General features: G+C 37.1%; 1 protein-coding gene across 12 annotated transcripts in view; it reads right to left on the bottom strand.

Moving 5' to 3' along the window:
- The window catches only part of TDRD3 (tudor domain containing 3), a 179,558-nt gene that overhangs the window by 45,843 nt on the left and 109,027 nt on the right, over positions 1-24,688 (bottom strand). For all 12 annotated transcript variants that reach the window (XM_036249876.1, XM_036249881.1, XM_036249875.1 and 9 more), the window contains 2 exons: positions 18,075-18,231; positions 17,236-17,361 (listed from right to left, as the gene is read on the bottom strand). In XM_036249876.1, the coding sequence (XP_036105769.1) occupies positions 17,236-17,361; positions 18,075-18,231 (283 nt within the window). The remainder of the gene's footprint in view (positions 1-17,235; positions 17,362-18,074; positions 18,232-24,688) is intronic.

A 24,688-nucleotide genomic window follows, 5' to 3' on the forward strand; every position in this document is an offset into this window, starting at 1 on the left:
ATCAAATCAAGAGCCCCTCAGTTCCCCAGTCAAACTTGAAGTGCTCTCTGCCACCTTCCTGAGGAGTAGAATGATTTCAAGTCACCAAAAATACGGATCAGCACCACAGGCCAGGTACACAATCACTCTAATACAAAATACACTGAAATATTTTTTCTGTATAAACAACAGAATAAAATGCATCAACTTTTTTTTTTTAACGGCCCACAGGGGAAAGACGAAACAAATGTATAAATAGAAATTGGTAACATTTAATAGTAAATACTAGAAAAAAGAAAAAGGAAGGTTAGCAAAAATAATAGAAAAACTCATCAAAAAATAACTAAACCTGTGAAAACATCTAAAAGATCACAATGATGAAAGCTCATGTGAAAAAACTGATCAAAGATGCTGTTAGTTTAGTCTGACTTGTGATAAAACGTTTGTTACACCAGATGATGCATTTCAAAATGTTTACAAGATAGCTGATTACAATTTTACATCACCGTGTTTTGAAATATAGAAATCAAGAATGAATTTATTGCCTGGCAGGTGTGGCTCAGTGGATTGAGCATCTTCCCATGGACTGAGAGGTACCAGTTTGATTCCCAGTCAGGGCACATGCCTGGATCGCGGGCTTGATCCCCAGTAAGGGGTGTGCAGGAGGCAGCTGATCAATGTTTCTATCTCTCTCTCCCTTCTTCTATCTCTAATAAAATTAAAATAAAAAATAGAATGAATTTATTAACTGTCATAAATTACTTGAGTTTTTATATTAATTCTTCTTTGCAGAATATTCATTCTGCAGTTGTACTTTTTTTAATAAGAGAAAAAAGTACATTTGTTTCTTCATTTTATTGAGAAACTTACCTAAAGAAGTGACCTAATATTTATTAAGATTTTACTATGTGCCCTACTCCACTTTAAAGGTCTTTTGCCTACATTGTTTCATGTAATTCTCATAACCACCCTGAAGGGCCATAACATTATGCTTATTTTACGAGTGAAGAAACAAAGCAAAGCTAGCAGCTAGCAAATGTTGAAGCCAGAATTTAAACTCAAATCTAACAGAAGCTAAAGCCCATGATCCTCCCACCCAGCCAAGCTACCTGCCCAGAGACACACATGAGTGCAACCAACAGCACGTTAGCTACAGTTTCGCACCTACATCTGTTCATTTCTGGGAGATGCAGAGGGCACAAGAGCTCTTTAACAGTCCCTGGTGGGCGAAAATATAAAATTGTATACTAGGGTTTCCAGAATACTGACCTAAATTAATAATATTTCTATTAAAGCAGAAAAAACTAAAACCCCTATGAACAGTTGGACTGCTATTTAGAAGCTCACAAACAAACGAGAGAGAGCATCATGCGCAGGTACAGCCTCTGGAGAGGGGCTGAACAGCTACACCACAGCTCTGCCACTTGGTAGCTCTGCAACCTCGGGTAAGTTATTTAAGTTTTCTGAGCCTCACCTTTAAGATAGGAATAATAACAGTTCCAACCTCAGAGGATTAACTAACTTAACACACGTAAAGTACTCAGAACCATATCTACCTTTAATAAGCATCCAATAAATGTTAGCTGTCATTGTTATCATTATGACTATTAGCATTATAATTATGCAAATAAACATAATCAATTGCATCAAGAAAAAACCAATACTTAGAGGATAAGGTGCTTTGCTATTTACATATCTTCACTACCAATAACTTCATCTTTAGTTAGGATCCTTACCTTGCTTTAGTTTTTTTGTTTGTTTATTGTTTTTTCTTGTTGAAAACAGGGCAGAACACTTTAGTAAAAATGTGTTTGTTGTCAAATTGTCAAAGTCATATTAGAGAGAAAATTTAGGTACATTTAAAAATCAAAATCATATTCTAATATATATATATTTTTCATTTAAAATATAATATATTGCCCAGCCAGTGTGGTTCAGTGGTTGAGTGTCGACCCATGCACCAGGTCACTAGTTCAATTCCCGGTAGGGTACACGCCCAGGTTGTGGGCCAAATCGCCAGTGGGCCATGCAGGAGGCCGCAAATCAATGTTCTCTCTCATCGATGTTTCTATCTATCTCCCTCTCCCTTCCTCTCTCTAAAATCAATAAAGAAAAATAAATATAATATTATAATATAATATAATAATATATTCTCTAGGCAAATTTTGTCTGTATACCCTTTAAATTTCTACATTAAAAATGCTAGCCTGGCCAGTGTGACTCCGTGGCCTGAGCATCATCACATGGACTGAGAGGTCCTGGTTCGATTTCCGGTCAAGGCACGTGCCAGGGTTGTGGACTCAATCCCTGGTAGGGGGTGTGCAGGAGGCAACAGATGGATGTTCCTCTCTCACACTGATGTTTCTATCCCTCTTTCCCTTCCGCTCTCTCTAAAAAAAATTCAATAAAAACATATTTTTAAAAAATGCTAAGAAATATTTTAAAAAGTAAAAATTACTTATAATCTCATATTAGAAAAATGTATAGAGTGAAAGTTCTACCTTCTGCCTGTCCAATCCCACCTCTAGGGATAACCACTATTTACATTTTCAGAGGTTATTCTTTCTTTTTATATAATCCATACAAGCATTTCTGCCCATTTTGTTTATTAATTTTTTAATAAAAAATGAACTCATGCACATCCCACAGGCTGCAAGATACTTTTTAAATTAACTGTATATCATGGACATCTTTCTAAGCCAATGTATCGAGGCATCTCATTCATTTGACTATTGCATTTTTTTTAAAAGGAGGATACTTCAAATATTATTGTTAACCAAATTGAGGGTAGGGTTGGTCTAATAAATCTTACTTTGCATTGTTTTCTCCAGTGCCTAGCTACAACGGAATCAGGCAAACAGATGACACTCAGTCAATATTTGCTAAAAGATACAATTACTAAAAACAATGGGAGTGGAATAAGCCTGGAAGTTCAAAATTACCTGTTTCACACTGTCTGTCCCATGAGCTCAGATAAGGGTGCAACCCTGAAATAAAAAACCTAGTCTTCTTTTTTGCTAAGAAAGGTTTGCATCAAAGCACACTGGGACAGATTTAGACTTGAGTTCAAATGGTTACAGAAAATGATTGCACAACACACAAGCACTGAGCTCATGACCAAATAAATTCATTCTCCTACTTCCCAGTGATGCACTCTCACAAAGTCACTAAGAGCTCCAGTTTCTTCATCTGTAATGTGTGGATAATATTTATCACAGGATCATGATGAAGATTCCATTTGAAAATATTTGTGAAGTTGCTTTTCTCATTGATCCATATGAAATTCCAGTCCTACCACTGGGTAGCTGTGTGACCTCACTCATCTCTTTCTTCACTCAGTTACTCCAGACAGGAGTCAGCCCTGTTGTAGTCACTATACATGAAACAGGAGGGGAGAACCATAACCTCTCTATCCTGTGGTGCTTTAGATACAATGGGAAGAGGCAATAACAAATAAGTAAACAAATAACACAGCTTAGAACTGTGGTGAAGCCTAAAAAGGAAACACATAGGCCTAAAAAGGAAACATCAGGATAAAACTGGGAGTAGTGAGTGGTAAACTAATTTACGCGTAAAAGTTCTCTGAAGAGGTGGTGCCTCCGTTGAGTTCTAAAGAGTGAGAGGCTCAATGACGTGCGGGAGAACAGCCCCAGAGAGAACAGCAGGTGCAAAGGTCCTGGACTAGAAACTTCCTTCACAAAGGTAATTTGGTCCCCCAAAATTATCACCTTTGGAGTGATAATTCTAAATAAAAATATAATCACTAGTAATTATTCAGTTCAAAGAGAAAAAGGTTGGCCCTGGCTGATTTGGTTCAGCGGTTAGAGCTTCGGCCTGCAGTCCAGAGTCCTGGGTTCGGTTCCCGCTAGGAGCGCGTACCTCAGTTGCAGTTTGTACCCAGCCCTGGTTGGTGGTGTGGGTGGCAGCCACTCGATGTGTCCCTTTCACGTCGATGTTTCTCTCTCTCTCTCTCTCTTCCTCTCTCTCCCTCCCACTCTAACTGAACAAAAAAATGGAAGAAAATGTCCTCGGGTGAGGATTAAAAAAAAGAGAGAGAGAAAGGTTGTACATACCAATATCCTCAAATTGGTGTCCATTATAAATAAAGATACAAAATCTCATTTGAAAAATGGACATAAGAATTAACATTAGTTATAATTGGACATGGCATTTTTTTCTTTCATTAGTTACTTGAAGATATAAAGTTGTTTTCCTAAACTAGGACACATAAAACTAAGGCTAAGCTCACGAAGAAAAGTATCTGTGATAGTCAATGTTTACAGAATCAATCTCACAGCGCCCCACATCCCCTGAATGAACCAGAGAGAGAAGTAGGGAAATCAGAGGCCATCAGGCGCAGGACCGCTGCTGCCTCAGATGCGCAAGGCGTGGGGACTCCGCCCTGCAGCACACGCCAGCAACACAGCTACACAGGCTGACCCTCTCCAGCCACGTTCAAAAGGCATGAAAAGTCTAAAAAAAGTTTACTTCAGTGATTATGTAAAATTCCTCATAGAGTTAAAAGACCAAATGAGTTTATCACAGGGTACAACTAAAACATTCCCATTTTACAAACAAGAAGTTGAAAAGCTTGACCAAGGTCACACAACCAGCCAGGATTAAGGAGCCAGGCTGCAGGCCCTGTTATTAACTTTCCTGCTACATCTGCCTCCTGAATAAAGCTACCATTATGCTACCAACTTTAAATCATTAGCAACTGTGAGTTATTTTCAGTATTTCCCTATGGCAATCCCAGGTTAGGATTAGCATTAAAAAAATGTTGCCAGGGCTAAATATATATATATATATATATATATATATATATATATATTCCTTGCACAAATGGATCCATTAAATGAAAAGACAGCCCTGGCAGTTTGGCTCAGTAGTTAGAGCGTCGGCCCATGGACCAGAGTCACGGGTTCAATTCCAGCCAAGGGCACATACCTCAGTTGTGGTAAGTCCCCGACCCCGGTCGGGTGGTGCGGGAGGCAACCCGTCAATGTGGCTCTATCACGTCGATGTTTCTCTCTGTCTCTCTCTTCCTTCTTCCCACTCTATCTGATAAGTGGAAAAATATCCTCAGGTAAAGATGATTAAAAAAAAAAAAAAGAAAAGACATCTATTTAACTTAGCTGATTTTCCTCCTTTTTCTTCTTTATAAACAAATTGTGGGAATATGATTACATCACACATTGCATTCGTAAAATATGCCATTGGATTAATTTTACTTTCTCTTCCACCTCTAGAAATTCAAACACAAATTCTGTAATGTCCTCTTCACATTGCTTTTCTAGCCAGTCTCATCTTTTTCTCCATCGGTTACTGACTGTCAGTCTAAAACAGAGATTTGCTTCCTGGTGAGAGAAGTCTTGTACTGAGCATTTCCAGTGTACTATGGTCACATATGCATCCATGCCTGCACATGCCTTAACACGTCCCAGGTGCCTTCCTTCCAGCTTCCCTTCAGACCCTTCATAAATGACACATTTTCTGGGACGTTGTTTGTCCCCAACCCCACAGAGATGGCCAGGCATCCTTCCTCTGTGCCACAGTAACATGTACCACAGGGGCACGAACAGAACTGCCCACCTACCTCACCTCTCCTTGCCAGACTTTAAGATCTCTGAACTGTGTTGTTTACCAATAAATACTTCCATCACATGATAAGCCCCAAGTTAATATTGTGGATGAATAAATGACCACTCACTATTTCCCAGAGTGAATATGCACTACTTTTATGAAGAAAAGGTAATTTTAGAAAATAAAGCTTATTTGTAATTACTGTCTAACCATAGCATCCTGGTAGCAAAATCTCTCATAATCCTTATTCTCTGTGTTTTCCTAATAACTTAAAGAGGAAAATATTAGCTGTGTCACCTCTCTGTAGGTATAATGCTTCTTCCTCCAGCTCAGGAAAATTGAAACAGGAGGTGAGGATGTGCGGTAGGGTGGCATTGCTTTGCAGAGCCTGTCGTGTTCTTTTCAGTTGCTATGTTTTACCTGAGTCATCTTGTTACCAGAGAAATACAGTTCTTCGGCACTCGTGGGAATGGAGCTCTCGTGATAGCTTGAGAAAATGAATTTTCTAAGACTCACATGGGAGAATGAGTGAATTTTATTTGTGAGGCGTTACATTCCTTGGGTTTTAAAGTCCCAGTTCCCTTAGTCCAGTCCTGAAAGAGGGGTAGCTGGGGATTCAGCAGAGCTAGAAGCAGAGTCAGTGTCCAGAGTTTTCATTCCAGGGTGAAGCTGGGTCTGGTATCAGGCTAGATTCAATCCGCGCGGCTTTGGGCTATGTGGGTGAATGCAGGGGAACATTCCTCCTGCAACAGGAGTCCCAAGAGGGCCAAGAGTTTGGGAAATTATGTATCTCAGATTTCTCACCTTTGCAGTGGCCACACCTATTTTGGCCACTGACTTGTTGCCAGGTATGACTGACTTACAGGTAAGCACCTTCCCACATCACTCACACTTTATTGAGCAGGTGTCTAAACCGCCTTCATGCAGTCTCTTCCCCCATAGATCAGGAGGAACAGACCCGGAGAGCGTTAAGTGCAGCTTCCTGGCAAAGCTGTACAAATGGCATGCTTATATTATCTGGCCTTCCCTTTGCTCCTTTCCTGTTAAATAATACCCAGGTATTGTAACACTATCCATCTGACTTTAATCCTAATGCTTTAAAATCCTAAACTATAAAGGACCACTCCTTTCCTTCCTTCCACCTCATCCTGACATAAATAAGCACTGGTCACACGTGTTTCTTATACAACTCCTGTCAAAGTAGATTATTTTCATCTTCTGAGCATATCCTGGACATAAAATAACACAATTTCTCAATCAAATGCAACAATACAGTCTTACTATCATTTCCACACTACTCACCACTAATGCCTTAAGTTTAATCATGCATTGGTGGCCTTGGGTTAAGTCAGGTAAAGCTCCCTTCTTGATAAACGAGCCATTATACATTGGCACTAAATTTGTGGGTCAAAATCCACTTAGAAAAAATAACTTTGTTATTTTTGCTTTAAATCAAATATTGTTTATTGAAGAAAAGAAACAAAAAATCAACTACATGCAGAACTGCAGTTTATCACCAAACTTGTAAAAACTGAATGGATGAAATGCCAGAACCAGTGAAACTGCTGCACAGGAAGCAGCAGCTACAAAAAGCTACATACAAAAAGCTAAATTTAACTTGTGTGATCTTTTCTTCCAAGCTGGTTATTTTCCAGGATCATAAGTACGATCATTTTAAACACATTATCTTTGCAAAACATGTTCTTGAACATTTCACACAAAACTAGAGCAAAATAAAAGTTAGAAAGAACTCTTACAATATGAAGCCAAAACATGCTAGTGAAATTTAAAGCCAATTTATTTTAAGAGGCAAATAAATGAAAATAAAAAGGATTTTTAAAAAGAAAAGCCAAAGAAATGTCCATTTCTGGACTGAAGTACTAGTTTTTAAAGACTTGCAGTACAGCAGGTTGCACACGCTGTGTAAACTGATCCAAGTAGAAAGGCTGAGATCACTGCTGAGGAATCACTCAAAGGTAAAGCAAAACAAAAACAAATCATTAAAGATATTTGTGACCCAGAGACATAGAAAGGAGTACAGTACAGACTGACAAACCTCAAAGGAGGGGGGTGGGGGGAAGGGATGAGACAAACCAAAGAACTTATATGCATGTATATGTAACCAATGGACATAAACAACAGTGCTGGTGGGGGGTATCTGTAACAAAAATAAGTTAATAAAATTTGCAAAAAATAAATAAAATATTTATTTTGTTGCCATTACAAAAAGAAAAAAAGATATTTGTTACAAGATGGTATTAATTGATTATAGTACATGAATTCACATTATCACGGAAGCATAACAATGCAACAATATTCCTGTCTATATTTAAGCCAATTTATACGTAATGTTTTTTCACCTCAAAATTGTGAACTAATTTTCTGAATTATACAAATAAGGGCTTTTTTGTGTAAAGTATCTTTAGATATTGTGTATATCCTGCAATAATCACAAAACTCTTTGGCTTTAAAATTTTGCCTATCAGCTCAAAATTTATGTATTTTATTTCCTGTATAAAAATTATTTCCTATATAAATGTACTCTGTAGGAATTCTGACTTACTGTACAAAGCGTAAAATCAGGGACTATGTCTCATTCCTTTCAGATACATATGAACACACAGTTATTAGATGATGATACTTTTTAATATATTCTAATAATAAAATGCAACCTTTTAAAAATATGATGAATAAGCAGGAAGAAAAATCACTCATCACCCAAGCTTACAGCACAACTTTTTCATACTATATAAATATGTTGTTTCTTACCACTCTCTTCAAAATAGTAATTTAAATGTTTGTATAACATTTATCTACTGGATATCCTTCGGCTTGTCTTCTAACTGCACCACGTCACTGAAACTATTATTGTCAAGGTCTCCAATCAATGGTATGCTGGAGCCAGCTTGAACATCGTACAAGAGCTGATTATTAAATTTTCAGAAAATCTGCAAGCTGGATGTTAAACTGTTGGTAGTTGAAAAATCAGCCATAGTGGAAACATTTACACCATGGAAATCAGCAAAATCTAAAAATCAGGGAATTTCTCCCTTGCCCCTGACCTCTTCTCCCAGAACCAGTTAAACATTCACCAGCGCGCCACTGACGTTAAGTGACCCTAAGGAGCACTTCTGTCCTCATCTCTCAGCATCTCTCTCTCATGCACGCCTTGCTTCTTTGACAGCTGTGTTCTACATGTCTTTGCCTGGCTCCTCCACCTCTATTCACCTTCAAAATGCCTGCTTGCTACCTCTCCATGATTTTAAAAACTTAACATATTGCAATATTAAACTCTAAATATCTCTTTCCCCTCAAAAAAACTAATCGATGCTTAGAAATGCATCATGGCAGAAAGAGTTCTGAGCTGGGAATTGCACACACAAGAGTCCAAATCCTAGTTCTTTACTTCTTATGGGTAAGATGTTTTATCTCTTCAAATCTATTTACTTTTTGTCAAATGGAAATAGCAACATATATTTTGCATTTGTAGATGATTATATGAATTAATAGTTTGCAAAGCACCCAGCACCATTCCTGTCATAAAGTAGATGCTCAATAAATGCCAACTATTATTTTATGGTCAACAAATGTTTAAATGAATAGACCATTAATTAGGAGGAGAGAAACAGAAGAATGGCAAAAATGAAAAAGAGGCTCATGTGTTCTAGTATTCTGAAAAAGCTATACTGATCTTCTACATACCTAAGAACAACAACAAAAATTATTATATATCATAACTGTTAACATGGTTAACAAATCTTAAAAATATGTATGCCAAGCGATTTAACTTCCATACATTTACCTAAAAAATCGTTATGTAAATGATTTAACTTAAAACTACTTTGAAAGTTGGTGTCATAGCTAAATTTGGAAACAACTTTCAAATCACTAACATAAATGGAATTATAATTGATTACTTTTTAGCCATTATGCTGAGAGAAATATATAACAACATGGAAATATGGTTATAGTGTAAGGAAAAAAAGCAGATTATGTAAATATGATCTCATAAATAGGAATGAAAACAATATGGTGATGAGATTACAGGCTGCTTCCTTTTCTTTTGTTACCTATATTTCTAATTTCCCCAAATTTATCAAATAACAACCATGCAACAGGAAAAAATATACTTCTATGGTACTTGATCAAAAGATTAATTAATCCCATTCTCAGTTTTTATCTTTAAAATGCCATTTTTGCTAGAAACATCATTTTAAAAGTATATTTCAAATTTATAAGCTAACTTTAACCAACTTCCTGTATGTTACTTTTAAAATTTTCATTAAACTTATTCCTAAATCTATATAAATTTTCTATATGTAATTAGTAAACTAAAATAACTATTAAATTTACATTCATAATTAGGAGATCACACGTGCATATTTTTACTTCCCACGTGGTATTTGTCTAACATCTTTAACTACTTGGCCTTGATGCCCTGATAAAAGTAGTGTCAGGTGCCATGCTGTCAGAATGCGTGCAAATCTAGGGACACCGATGTCATAGGAACATAGACCAGAGAATTTCAAACTATCTAGTAAAGGACCAGGGTTTTTGTTGTACTTGTTAATTCTGATTTCAATTTCCAATCAGCTGTTGATGGTTACTTTACAAAATGTAGTAACAGTGTCAAATTGCTAAAGGAGTTTCTGAATAGTTACTCTCAATTTCAGTACTTATCTCTACCTACTTGTGAGCAGACACAAAGGAGCACTGGCACAGACTATTCACTGTTATGGTAACAAATCCACATAACAGAAATGGAAACAACTGATTCAAGTTAAGCTTACACTAGCTAGAAATTTTGGGGACATTTGCACTTAAAAAATGAAATGATAAAAAGAAACCAGTCCTATAAAAAAAAAAAAGAAAGAAAAGTCTAGGATGGGGAAGACCATTAGGGATGGGTAAAAATAGAAAGTGACAAGTAGTGTGTACACAGCTACACATTCTCTCTGCTGTGCTGACAGTTTATGACTACTCACATGGCAACCATTAATCCCTGGCTTCCAAAAAGGCACTCCACCATCAATCTCAGAGTTTAGCTGCACAAGGAAATGAGGAGCAATGCTGTTTGACACAAGTAGATGTAAATATACACAACAGTCAATACATGGACAGTCCTTTCTTGAGGAAACCCTTCACAAGAATAGCTGGCTTAACACATTCATATTCTCTGTCTTCTTAATCAACTTCCTGACTATCCAATTAAGCTATCACCATTATATTACATTTGTTTCCTGCAGTCTCTATTGTTTAGTGTTCAAAATTCGAGCTGTAAATCCATAGCCAAACTATTTAAATTGACTTGAACTATAATTAAAAATCAAATAAAACAAAAACAACACGTAACAACTATCAAAAGCCTGCAACTTCATGTAAATTACTCAGCAACTATTAGTATTTTATCTGTTAACATCTAATATATTATTTACATCTGAATATTATGCAGAATTTGTAATTATGCAGCACAAATACTACTTTTCACAAAATCCACAGGAAACAGAGTAATGGCACCCCATAAAAAACAGTATATATAGTATAGTGTGAATTTTATTCTGCCAATGAGAAGAGTCAATGAATTATTTTGAGCAAGGGGGTAGGTAGTGGGATCAAATTTGCATTTTGAAACATCACCGACTGCAATATGGAGGATGACATGATAAAGTTCTGCAAGGTGTCAGTGGAGGGTTGAGGACCTGAAGTGAGGGTATTGGGAATGGAGATGTTAAGTGGAGGACACTGTTGCTGCTGCTATTGCTAATCACGGCGATGATAACGATAAGGGTGATGGTGGTGGTGGCAGGAACTACCATTATATGGAGGCCTATGTGTCAAGCACTGTGCTTAGCACTTTCTATGCATTATCTAACTGGATTGTCTCAACAACCCTATAACTTAAGTGTTATTACTTATTTCTCCATTTCCAAATGAAGAAAGTAAAATTTAAGAGATTATGTAACTTGTCCAAAGACATACAGCTAATAAAGAATTGTGAGTTAAATTAGTGGGAGAATCCATCGTATTTATCTGCCCCAGCACAATGTCCAATTCTCCCCTTCTTTTGGTAATAAAGCCCTGTTTTTTTGTTCTGTTTTGTTAAGCCTCACCCGAGGGTATTTTTCTATTAGTTTTTAGATAGAGCGAAAGGGAGGGAGGGGGAGAGACAGAGAGAAATATAGCTGTTAGAGAGACACATAAATTGGTTGTCTCCCACACGACCCTGACCAGGGCCAGGGATCAAATCTGCAACCCAGGTACATGCCCTTGACCAGGATTCGAACACACGACCCTTTGGTCTGTGGGTCAACATTCTAATCACTGAGTCAAACCAGCCTGGACTACACAGCTCTGTTTTGAGGGGGTAGGTAGCTAGGGTAACTTTGCCTTCCTCTCTGTACATAATCTTGATGGGATCAGTTAGGATGTCCTGTGATTCCTAACTAAGAACAAGGCAAATAGAGACATTAAAAACGGGAAAGTCTTTTTCTATTTCATCTCCTAGATATAAGGACCGTTTGCTAGTTCCGAGAGATATTTTTATTACCTTTTATCCTATATTATGAACAGAGATTTGACACCAAGCAGCAGTATGCTCTTTCTCCAAGTCTCTTTGGACTTGTATTCCAGCCATTCCAAACACACCAGAGTCAACATCCCCACTGAGACTCAGTTGAGCCTGGGGAATCAATAATTATATAATGAAAGGTATTAACCTTTTCCCAGAAAAAAAAAAAAGAAGTGCTTGTAAAATTGAGACAAGCCTTTTCATTTGCATGTCTTTGCATGTTATTATGCACCTTATGTGGTGGCCTGCTGCTATGCCCAGCACTACCTAGGCAGCTTCTGCTACCACACGAAGACAGTCTGTCAACACGTAAACAAGCAGAATTCAGAGACAGAGAAAGACTTTCCAGCTACATGAGCCAATAAATTCTTTTTTGGCTCATTTGAATTTCTGTGGCTTACATTTAAAGCAAACTAATTTAGAAATGGGTGCCAGGAAATAGGGTGATACAAGTGACAGAACCTAAAATGTAAAACCTGTTTAGTAAAGAAAGAGGGCAGGGTAGGGAAAGTCTCCTCATCTGCTAACAAGAAGCTGGCACTTCTCATTGTGCAGTCACACCTATCGCCTTGGAAGTGAGACCACCTAACCAATGGGCCAAAGCTTTAAAGAACTTGCTATAAAAATGTCGGGATAATGGAAAGTGTTGGTTACTTCGTAGTGCCTTCAGGACTCCTACAAGAGACAAACTGGGAAGCTGGAAAGTAGAAAGGACACAGATGCAACTAGCTAAGAGGTGCACTTCTCTATTACTGCCAACCAGCCCAAAAGACTGAGAGTCAGGTAACCATGCTTCTTGAAGGAAAGTGGGAGATAAGACCAGGTCCTTGAAAGGGGAAGCTTGATCGCCTAGGGTCATGTCCAACATTTATGAATGTTAGATGAGTTCTTAGTTCCTATACTTATTTGATTTTAACCTTTTCATACAAATATCTATTTGAATTCTGTTCATATTTTTTTAAGTGTTTACTTTTTATATAACTGGGACATGTTCTGGATTCTACTTGCTAAAATTTTGACACAAAATATGAAGAAACATAAAAACGACAACATACACTTAAATTCCAAAATAAGCTACACAAACAAGGGGATAGTCACAGGAGTATGAATTTAGGAGTAATCCTCTGTCCACCTTTCTCACAACGTCCTTGTTCCTTGATCAGAACAAATTAAGGTCGCCCTGGTTTTATTTAGATGTAGAAAGTTAAAACAGCAGAGTTCCTGCCTCAAACCATCTCTTTCTCCACCTCTGGCCAACCCACATTTCTTCCATGATAATGAAAAGAATCTAACCTACTTCTTCTGTCCCAAGTTTAAACTTAAAAGACATATTCCCTGTGGGCATCGTATTAAACTGTAGCTATGTATTACTGAAGTGATATATTGATAAACTTAAGGTATATAACATAAAAAATAACTTTTAGAGTTGGCCTGATAATCTAATCACCAATTATAATATCTAAATTTAAAACCAAACATTAAAAAATCTCTATATAAGAGCCTTTTGGAACACAACCCCATCACAAAATAATCAAATGAATAGTTCCAAATTGACATGAAGTCGTTACATATCACAAGGAACACTTTAATTAGTGATTACTTCCATAAAACAATGTAATCCAATACCCCCACCCAGAAAATTGATAAAAATGTCATTAGGATTACATTTGATTCCAATTTAAAGATACAATTTTTACAAAGTTAAAGATAAGAGAAAATCTCTAAGAAAAGTACACAATGATCAAATGCCCATGATAAAAGTTTTAAAAAGTCAGAAAAGAGAAATGATAGCACCCTTTGTTCTACTACACTTACAGAATGAAGGAGCCCTCCGGACATATGCGATTGTAGTCTCACTTAGTCTCAATCCCACTTTCTACCATGCAGACAGAAGAATTTTTTTTTCTGAAAGCACCAAGCAAACCTCATTGCTCTCATGCCCAAAACCCTTTCGTGGCTTTGCACAACCACCCGGATAAAATAAAAACTCTTTAGGACAAAATATTCTTGATCTGTCTCCAGCCTACCACTCCTGTCTCTGGCCTTCTGTCTCTACCTCTCCTGAACCCCAGGCACGGGGATCGGTGTTCTGATGCCTCCAAGCCCGGGTACCCAGAGCTCCCTCTCTCCGGAGCCCTCGCCCAACACACTTCCTCATGCTTGTCTAAATGCCACCTCTAGCAGCCGTCTGCCCAGTTCCCATCTTCATTAGCTGGCCCTCCCACATAAGTACTTTTAGGAAAGAATATAAATTTGTTCTCTGAGAATAATGGTCATCAAGTAGAAAAATAAACTCTAATGTAAACTGGAGCAGAAAAAAGTAATTTCTGGGGTTAGGATGACCACAGGAACATGTAAATTTGTATAAAATTTAAGAGCCTGTACAAATATTAGAAATATATTTAATTTCTTGAATTTGGGAATTCATGAAGGTCACAGAAGGATATCATTATAATTAACCTAGTTTATTAATAACTGGAAAGGAGCAAAGGGAAAGCCAAACAGTATAGGCATGTCATTTGTGCGGCTTTAAGAAACTGCAATTTAACGCTTCCCAGGGGGCCACCAGTCACTTCCCCGCAGACCCTAGGGAAAGGAACTGGACAGAGGAAGGATATATGCATGCCCAATAAAGCCTGGGAAAGTATTTGCCAGTTACTCACACCTGAGAACAGGTCACTGGTCAAAGTAGGCATGGCCAAGGCAAGTACAGAAAGATATAAGATATTTAATCTTCTAAACAAAGGAGTTCCCTCTCTTGCTCTCTTGGGACTCCTTGCAGGGGGCATACTCTTGGTTCCCCTGCATTGCACATGTGGCCTTCAGCCACGTGGACCCCACCCAATGGACTGATGGCCTGCAACTAGCCTAATGCTGTACCAGACACAACTCCACCACGGAACAGAAACTGGTTGCTGGCTTTGCTTCCAGCACTGCTGAATCCCCAGCTGCACCACTTCCAGGACTGGATTAAGGGAAATGGGGCTTTGCAAACCCAGGAATATTAATTCCATGCAGATAAAACTTTCCATCACATCTCATCCTCCTTTGGGGGCCTCCAAAAATGCTTATTCCAACAGCACTTCAAGACCTCCACTCCCACTAGCAAAGGAGAAAGACCACCCATGCACTTCTCTGATAAACAACAGGCTATATCCCCTGTGGAAATCAAGGGTCTAGAACAGTATTGCAATGCCCATATTTTCTCACATGCTTGCTGAGTCTATGTGACTAATAACAGTAACATGTATACAGTATATTCTGCTACAACAATATCCACTATTAACACATATGTTCATAAATTTCTGTCCCCTTAGAAGTAAATCTCTCTTAAAATGAGGTTCGGTATTGAGTGTATTATTGTTATCATGTGTCTTAATTAACTTTGATACCTTTTATTCAAGCAGGATATTATTACTTCATTCTACTGGTTTAAGATGCGTTCTGTGAGAACTGAAGCATTACAGGCCCACAGGCACCGAAGAATCACTTTTCTCAGTCTCAACCTCTTTATGATTTGGGAGATACCATAGAAGTCAAAAACAAATAAATGCAGGGAGACAGAGGAGAAAAGTAAATCAAAGGAGCTCTGATTAAAATAGTATATCGTAAGGTTGGGACAAAAATATCAGGCAGTCTGAAAAATTTGAAAAAGCAGCTGAGATTTCTGCTGGCCTTGCAGAAGCCAAGAAACATGTTATAAGCTGCCAGTGGAGGGGGTCATATAGCAAGGAAGGAGAGCTTTTAGCAGCTAAAAGCACTCCCCAGGCAACATCAAGCAAAAATAAATGGGACTTCAGTACTGTATCTACAAGGACCTGAGGTTTTTATTTTTTAATTCTCACCCAAAGACATGCTTAGAAAGAAGATGGAAGGGAGGGAGGAAGGAAGGGAGGGAGGGAGGGAGGGACGGAGGGAGGGAGGGAGGGAGGGAAGAAGAGAGGGAGGGAGGGAGGGAGGGAGGGAGGGAGGGAGGGAGGGAGGGAGGGAGGTAGAGAGAGAAAGAGAGAGAGAGAGAGACTGACTGCCTTCCCTATGCTCCCTGACAGGATAAAACCCACAACTCAGATATGTGCCCTGACCGGGAATCAAACCAGCAACTTTTCAGTGCACAGGACTACGCTCAACCAACTGAGCCACTACAACTGGGTGACCTGAGTTTTGCTAACAACCTGTGAACTTGTAAGATCATAGCCCAACTGAAATTTTTATTTCATTATGTGAGACTGAGCAGATGCCCAACTGAGGCCTGGACTCCTGACCCACAGAAATGATGTGACAATAAATTTGCATTGTTTTAAGCCACTGACTTTGTAATAATTTGTTAAACAACAATAGAAAACCAATACATCATGCTCTATAATCAAAAAAATATTGCTCTTACATGTTTGTTTATACATTTTGTCCACATCAAACATTTGTTTTCTCAAATACCACCGCCTTTCTTATGTAATCTAGCAACAAATAAGCTTCTGTTTTCATGAAATCTGAAGACAAATTTGTTATAAAGCACTTTATCTCTGAGATTTAGTTGACTCAAAATACATCTAAAACTGAAAACTGAATTTAAAAGTATATTTCCTCTAAATTTTTGAAATCATAAGTTGAAAACTTACTATTGTAGAAAATACCATATTCTATGCTTAGAGAAAAAGATACACATTTAACATACTTACTTCTCAGTTTTTTAAGTTAATCATTAGAATATATTATATTGCAAAACATATCACATCGTGAGCTTCCTTGGGTGAATGTTATGGAAAAAAGAAACAGACCAATTTCACAATCGAAACAAATTATATAAGATTATATAATTATAACTTCTCCAACATAACAATGTTTTCATAGATAAATCTGTCATCTAGTAAAGTTGGAGGGAAAAGAGTTTGAAAGTATTACGCATCCTACAGTAAGAGGGCAAAATAAACTGCCAACTAGTATATTCAAATTGTCTCCTGTGCTTTCATCAGATAATTTGTTGTTAAATACATTTATAAACACCCAGAACAGAGTTTTACATTGTTAATTGTTCTAGTAAACCTTTTTTGTACAAACTACAAATAAAGTTTGATCTTTAAAAAAATGTCTATGTTAAGTTGGCCTACCTTCCATACTCAGAGTCCCCATTTTAGACTCCAAGAAATCAAATAACGTGCTTGGTGCTGATGGTCTTGCGTTTCCCAGTTCTTCTTCATCTTCAGATCTTATTCGCCCTCTGCCTTTTCCTTTACCTTAGGAAGTAAGACAAACATACTGTACATGTAAAAACAAAAAAAGAAAATACACTAAAATATAATTAGCAGATATCTTAAGTAGAATTTTGTACATATTTCTTTCCATATTTTTCTGTATATTCTACATCATTTATAATAAGCATTTTTAAACAATTGTATTAACAAGTATTTTAATCCTCTCAATGACCTATGTAGAAATTTGCATTTTTTCATATAAATTATCTTTTAAGGAAAAAAAGTGTTCATAAAATTTTCCTTTACCCATTTATTTTCGAAAAGAATATAGGAAGAAATTTTAAAATCACATAATACATTTGACAATGCAACTAAAAATCACATTATACATTCTACTATGCAGTTAAAGAATAATACTAAAATGTCATGTTCTTGTTAAAAAGTTGTACTCTTTAGTCATTTACACAGGTGGCACACTACTAGAAATAATTAACAGAACTTGTCACTTTATATTTTCTTTACTACTCTCATCACCCCTGTTAAATAAAGTCTTGTTAGACTGCTTCATATGAAGATGAAGACAATGAAATGCAGCATAACTTGCACATGTCTCTGTAGTTCTAAAATTAGAAGCACTTACCACAGTGGTAAATAAAGTTATAGCTGTCACAGCAACAAAACCCAGGCTCTGTCAACAACATATATTTCTCTGAAAAGCAAACAATACTATCTGGCACTTGCTTAACGGGTTATACCTCTCAGAGGTGGACCTGTAACAGGTTTCTGTTTATTGCTATTAAGAAGTACATTCAGTGCTGCTTCCAAGTTGTTGCCATTATCCATCAGGGCTTGCCTCGATGCCTCCTTACTAAAGCCCATCTCTGTTATGTGCTTCAGAGCCTTCTCATCAACCTGTAAGGAATTAAGAGAAAAGCTATGCTGTTAACCAATAAATAAAGCAAGGAGTAAGTTTTTAATTATTTATTGTTTTTGTTTCCTTTTTATTGAATTTATTGGGGTGACGCTGGTGAACAAAATTATATGTTTCAGGTGCACAATTCCGCAACACATCATAAGCACATTGTATTGTATGCTCTTACCGATAAGTCAAGTCTCTGTCCATCACCAGTTATCCCTCCTATACCTCCTCTACCTCTCCCCACCACCGGCAATCACCACAATGTTGTCTGTGTCCATGAGTTTATTCTCTTTTTTTTCTGTTTTGCTCAATCCCTCCACCCTCCTAACCCAGCTCACCATCCTCCTCCCGACAGTTGTCAGCCTGCTCTCTTGTCTATGAGCCTATCTCTATTTTTCTTGTTAGTTCATTTTTTTTTCATTAGATTCCACATATAAGTGAAATCATATGTTATCTTTTTTTGACTAGCTTATTTCACTTAGCATAATGCTCCCCAGTTCTATCTATGCTGTTGCAAAGGGTAAGATTTCCTTCTTTTTTATGTCTGAGTAGTATTCCACTGTGTAAATGTACCCCAGCTTTTTTATCCCTTCATCTACTGATGGACCCTTGGGTTGTTTACAAATCTTACCTATTGTAAATAATGCTGCAATGAACATAGGGATGCATAAATTCTTTCAAATTAGTGTTTCAGGTTTCTTTGGATAAATTCCCAGAAGTGGAATTGCTGGGTCAAAAGGCAGTTCCATTTTTAATTTTTTGAGGTAACTTCATACTGCTTTTTACAGTGGCTGTACCACTCTGCCTTCCAACCAACAGGACACAAGGTTTCCCTTTTCTCCACATCTTCACCAACACTTGTGCTTTGTTGATTTATTGACAGAAATTCTGACAGGTGTGAGGTGATATCTCAATGTGTTTTTAATTTGCATTTATCTGATGATTAATGATGAGCATTTTTTCATCTGTCTACTGGTCATCTGTATGTTCTCTTCAAAGAAGTGTCTACTTAGGTCCTTTGCCCATTTTTCAATTGGCTTATTTTTTGGTGATAACTTTTATAAGTTCTTTATAAATTTTGGCTATTAAACCCAGATCAGATGTATCAGTGTAAATGTGTTCTCCCATTCAGTGGATTCATTTTTCATTTTCTTGATGGTTACCTTGGCTGTGCAAAAACTTTTAACTTTGATATCATCTCATTTGTTTGTTTTCTTTTATTTCCCTTGCCCAAGGAGATGTATCAGAAAAAAATACTGCTACGAGAAATGTTCAAGATTTTATTGCCTGTGTTTTCTTCTAGAATTTTTATGGTTTTGAGTCTAACATTTAACTCTTTAGTCCATTTTGAGTTTATTCTTGTGTATAGTGTAAAAAGGTTGTCTAGCTTCACTGTTTTCCAATATTCCCTATACTATATATTACCCCATTGTATGTTTTGGCCTCATTTGTCAAATATCAATTGACTATAAAGGCGTGGGTTGATTTTGTTGAGGATTTTAGCATCCCTGTTCATCAGAAATACTGGCCTATATTTTTTCTTTATTTGTAGTGTCTTTATCTGGTTTTGGAATTAGGATAATGCTTGACTGGCAAAATGAGCTTGAGGGTCTTTGCTTCTATTTAATTTTTTGGAATAGTTTGAGCAGAACAGGTGTTTGTTCTTCTTTGAGGGTTTGGTAAAATTCACTTGTAAAGCCATCTGGTCCAGGGCTTTAGTTTGTTGGGAGTTTTTTTTATTACTGTTCCAATTTCACTAGATGTAATCTGTCTGTTTGAATTCTCTGATTCTTCCTCATTCAGTTTTGGAAGATTGTATGTTTTTGAAAATTTATACATTTCACTTTGATTGACCAATTTATTGGCATATAGTTGTTCATAATATTTTCTTACAATCCTTTGTATTTCTTTGGTGTCAGTTGTTAACTCTCTTTCATTTCTGATTTTATTTATTTGGGTTCTCTGTCTTTTCTTCTTGATGAGTTTGTTAAACTTTTGTCAATTTTGCTTATTATTTCAAAGAACCAGCTCTTGGTTTCACTGATTTTTTTTTTTTTGTCATTTTTTTTAGACTCTATTATGTTCATTTCTCTTTGATCTTTATTATTTCCTTCCTTCTACTCACTTTGGGCTTTGTTTGTTATTCTTTTTCCAGTTCCTTTAAGTGTAAAGTTAGATTGTTTATTTGAGATTTTTCTTATTTCTTAACATAGGCCTATAATGCTATGAATTTCTCTCTTAGGACTGCTTTCACTGTGTCCCAAAAATTTGGGGTTGTTGTGTTCTCATTTTCATTTGTTTTAAGGTATCTTTTGAATTCTTATTTGATCTCACTGTTAACCTATTCATTGTTTAGCATTATATCATTTGGCCTCCAAGTTTTTGTTGTTTTTCATTTTTTTACTTGTGATTGATTTCTAATTTCATACCATTATGGTCAGAGAAGATGCCTGATGTAATTTCAATCTTCTTAAATTTATTGAGACTTGTTTTTTGTCCTAACATGTAGTCTCCTAGAAAATGTTCCATGTGCACTTAAAGAGTGTATATTCACCCGGCTGGTGTGGCTCAGTGGTTGAGCATTGACCCTGCACCAAGAGGTCGCTGGTTTGATTCCTGGTCAGGGCACATGCCCGGATTGTGGGCCAAATCCCCCATGGGAGGCATGCAGGAGGCGACGAATCGATGTTCTCTCTCATCGGTGTTTCTATCTCTCTCTCCCTCTCCTTTCCTCTCTCTAAAAAAATCAATAAAGAAATAATATTTTTTAAAAAGAGTGCATATCCTGCTTCTTTGGGGTAAAATGACCCAAGATATTAATTAAATCCACCTGTCTGGTGTGTCATTTATAGCCACTGTTTCCTTGTTAATTCTCTGTCTGGAAGATCTATCCATTGATGTCAATAGGGTGTTAAAATCCCATACTATGATTGTATTACTATCACTCTCTCCCATTATGCCCATAAAGATTTGCTTTACATATTTAGGTGATCCTATGCTGAGTGCATAAGTGTTTACAAGGGTTATATGCTCTTGCTGGATTGCTCCCTTTATCATTACATAATGTCTTTCTTTGTGTCCTAATATAGCCTATGTTTTAAAGTCTATTTTGTCTTACATAAGCACTGCTATCCCAGACTTTTTGTTTTTTTTAAATTTCCAGTTGCATGAAATATCTTTTTCTATCCCTTTACTTTTAGATTGTGTGCATCTTTCCTTCTGAGGTGGGTCTCACGAACAGAGCATAGATCTTTTGACTGAAGCATTTAAGCCATTTATATTTCAAGTAATTATTGATAGGCACATGTTTATTGTCATTTTATTTTTTTAACTATGTTCTTATCTTCTTCTCCTTCTCCTCCTCCTCATTCTTCTTCTTCATCTTAGAGGAGGCCCTTTAACATTTGTAATAATGGTTTGTTGTTAAGAAACTCTTTTAGCTTATTCTTGTCTGAGAAGCTCTTAATTGGCATGAATATTCAGTGATAAAAAGCAAGGACCTACAACCAAGATTGCTTTTACCAGCAAGTCCATCATTTACAATTGAAGGATAAATGAATAAATGAATGTATTGTTTTCAAAATGAAAATTGCATCATATGATTATGGGGAAAAAATGCCATATTAATAGAACATTCGCTTGCTATTTTTTCATACCAGTAGCCAAGGAAAAATCCGCATGATAGGTAGGACTGTGTGTTGAGTACTCTCCGACTTTACAAGTACCATTACAAATGCCAAACAAAAGTAGAAATTTTATATAATGCTATAATAATGCTTTTAAAAATAATAGGCAATGATAATTACCTAATTAAACTTTTTCATGGTTAATACTCCTCCATTCTAGAAAGAAAATATAATTTATACAGCACCTCTCCAAAAATGAAAAACATAAAATGAAGCCAACAAAATGATACCATATCAGTAGCTTTGTGTTTTTCTACTCTCTATGGTTGCACCATTCTGCTGTATATTTACTAGCAATACCATCTGTGATGCTTTGACAATCTGCACCCAGAATCTGAAAAACTGCTTTACAAATGCCAGAACCCAAACTCTCCTTGGAAAATCAGACCTGAGTACAGGTCAAGAATTGTTTAAGTAACATAAACATATCCCATGAAGAAATTTCTTGAGCCATAGCCAGCTGAAAATTCATAAATAATGTTTCTACATCAAAGAGTTAAGATAGCTAAGCTTTATGATATACATGGCATGCATGTTGCAGATATTCACTCTGATACCCATGCGGACATTGATAAAAGAACAGTATTTTTGTTTCCAAACTGACTGTATTCTTCTAAATACAGCAGCTATTATAAATAGATCAGAGTTGACTCATTAGAGAAAAAATTCTTTTCCTGCTAAAGTAAATGTGTAAAGGGCTGGACATCAAAACCATGATTCTTTGAGGCTCTGGCAAAGTAGCTCAGTTGGTTAGAGCATCGTTCTGATATGCCAAGGTCACAAGTTTGATCATCAGTCAGGGCACATACAAGAATTAACCAATGAATGCATAAAGAACTAGAGCAACAAATCAATGCTCCTCTCTCTTCTGGTTTCTCTAAAAATCAATCAATAAATAAAATTTTTTGAAAAACTATAATTCTTTCTTCTAATTCAAAAACATATTAGAATGTAAAAATAATCAAACTTTCCAAATCTTTTCTCTAATTATCTACCAAGTAAATATCTAATTAAGAACTTGTTGCATTCCAAAATGGGGACAGAGTGAATGGAAGCTACACAGACAATCAACCAGGACAAAACTGGAATGACAACTAAAATAAAGACAAATCGTCGGGAAAAAGCAACAGAAAAGCAGCTTGCAAGGACCATATAACCAGGGACACTGAATCGATCCTGGTAGGATAGCAGAGGCACAAGAAGAGGGCTGGGAGCCCATGAACAGCAGCAGTCTTAGCTGTGAGCAGCGCCCTCAGTGTTAAACTCCCAAGCCCGCTCCACAGCACAGAGAGCCAGACAGAGCACTACAATAGCCACAGCCACTCATATTGGGCTCCAGCAGAAGGAAGGCAGACTGGACAGGCACTGTGTGGGAACACTCAGGATTTGGAAGGCGCTCAGAGCTTTTGCTGAGTTGTGGCCACACAGGACAGTGGCCATCTTACTCCTTCCCAGGGCTCTGGGGAGAGGCAGCTGCCCCTCCTGAAAGATTCGACCCCACACAGGACGGCCATTGAATTGAGTCTATTAACAATCAGCATCTGTCCCACCCTTGAGAATTCCTCTTATGCAGAACACCTGAGGGAGATTTTCACTCGACTGAGAAACCAAGGTTCTGCAAGTAACTGCTATTAATAGCCTCCAGGCAAAAAGCTAGAGGATAACCGGACCATTCCAGGTCTTCCAAACCTACCCAGGAAAGTAAGACTTGACAGTGGTGTTTAACATGGGTCCTCCTGCACCCATCCAAACCCAGTAGAGGGACCCACAAGCAGGAGAATAACAACACCCACAGAAAAAATTTGGAAGGCTCCAAAACCCACTCAGATAGCCAAAATGATGAATCAAAAAAACAATTCCCAAATGAAAGAAAAAGAGACCTCTACCGAAGAAGAGATAAATGAAATGCAGTTAAGCAAATTATCAGAGGTAGAATTCAGAACCATGATCTTGAGGAAGCTCAACAGCATGAGTAAGGAGATCAACACCATGAGTAAAGACATAGAAACAATGAAAATCAACCAATTGGAAATGACAAATCACCAAGAAGAAATGAAGAATGACATAGCAGAAATAAAGAACACATTGAAAGGACTAAACAGCAGACTACAGGAAGCTGAGAACCGGATCAGTGAATTAGAAGACACAGTAGAAAAAAATCAAACAATCAGAAAACCAAAAGGGAAAAACAATTAAAAAACAGGAAGACAGCTTAACAGAACTGTGAGACAGTTGGAAACATTAATAATATTCGCATCATAGGAGTCCCTGAAGAAGAACAAAATGAGCAAGAGTGAGAGAATATATTTGAAAAAACAGTGACAGAAAACTTCCCTAATTTGATGAAGAAAGAAGGCATTCAACTTCAAGAAGAACAGAGAGCCTCAAGTAAGAAAACCCAGATAGGCCCACACCAAGACACATAGTAATTAAAATGCCAAAAATTCAAGAAAAAGAAAGAATCCTAAAAGCAGCAAGAGATAAGCAACAGGTTACCTACAAAGGAACTCCCATAAGGCTATCAGCTGACTTCTCAAGAGAAACACTACACACCAGAAGGAAATGGCATGCAGTAATAAGGTCATAAAAAACAAGGATCTGAATCCAAGACTACTCTACCCAGCAAGGCTATCATTCAAAATTGAAGGTCAAACAAAAAGCTTCCCAGATGAAAAAAAATGGCTAAGGGAATACATTAGCACCAAACCAGCACTACAAGAAATGTTAAAAGGACTGCTGTAATTGGTAGAAGAAATAGGAAGAA

Source organism: Molossus molossus, unplaced genomic scaffold, assembly GCF_014108415.1.
Source record: "Molossus molossus isolate mMolMol1 unplaced genomic scaffold, mMolMol1.p scaffold_m16_p_9, whole genome shotgun sequence".
Taxonomy (NCBI): domain Eukaryota; kingdom Metazoa; phylum Chordata; class Mammalia; order Chiroptera; family Molossidae; genus Molossus; species Molossus molossus.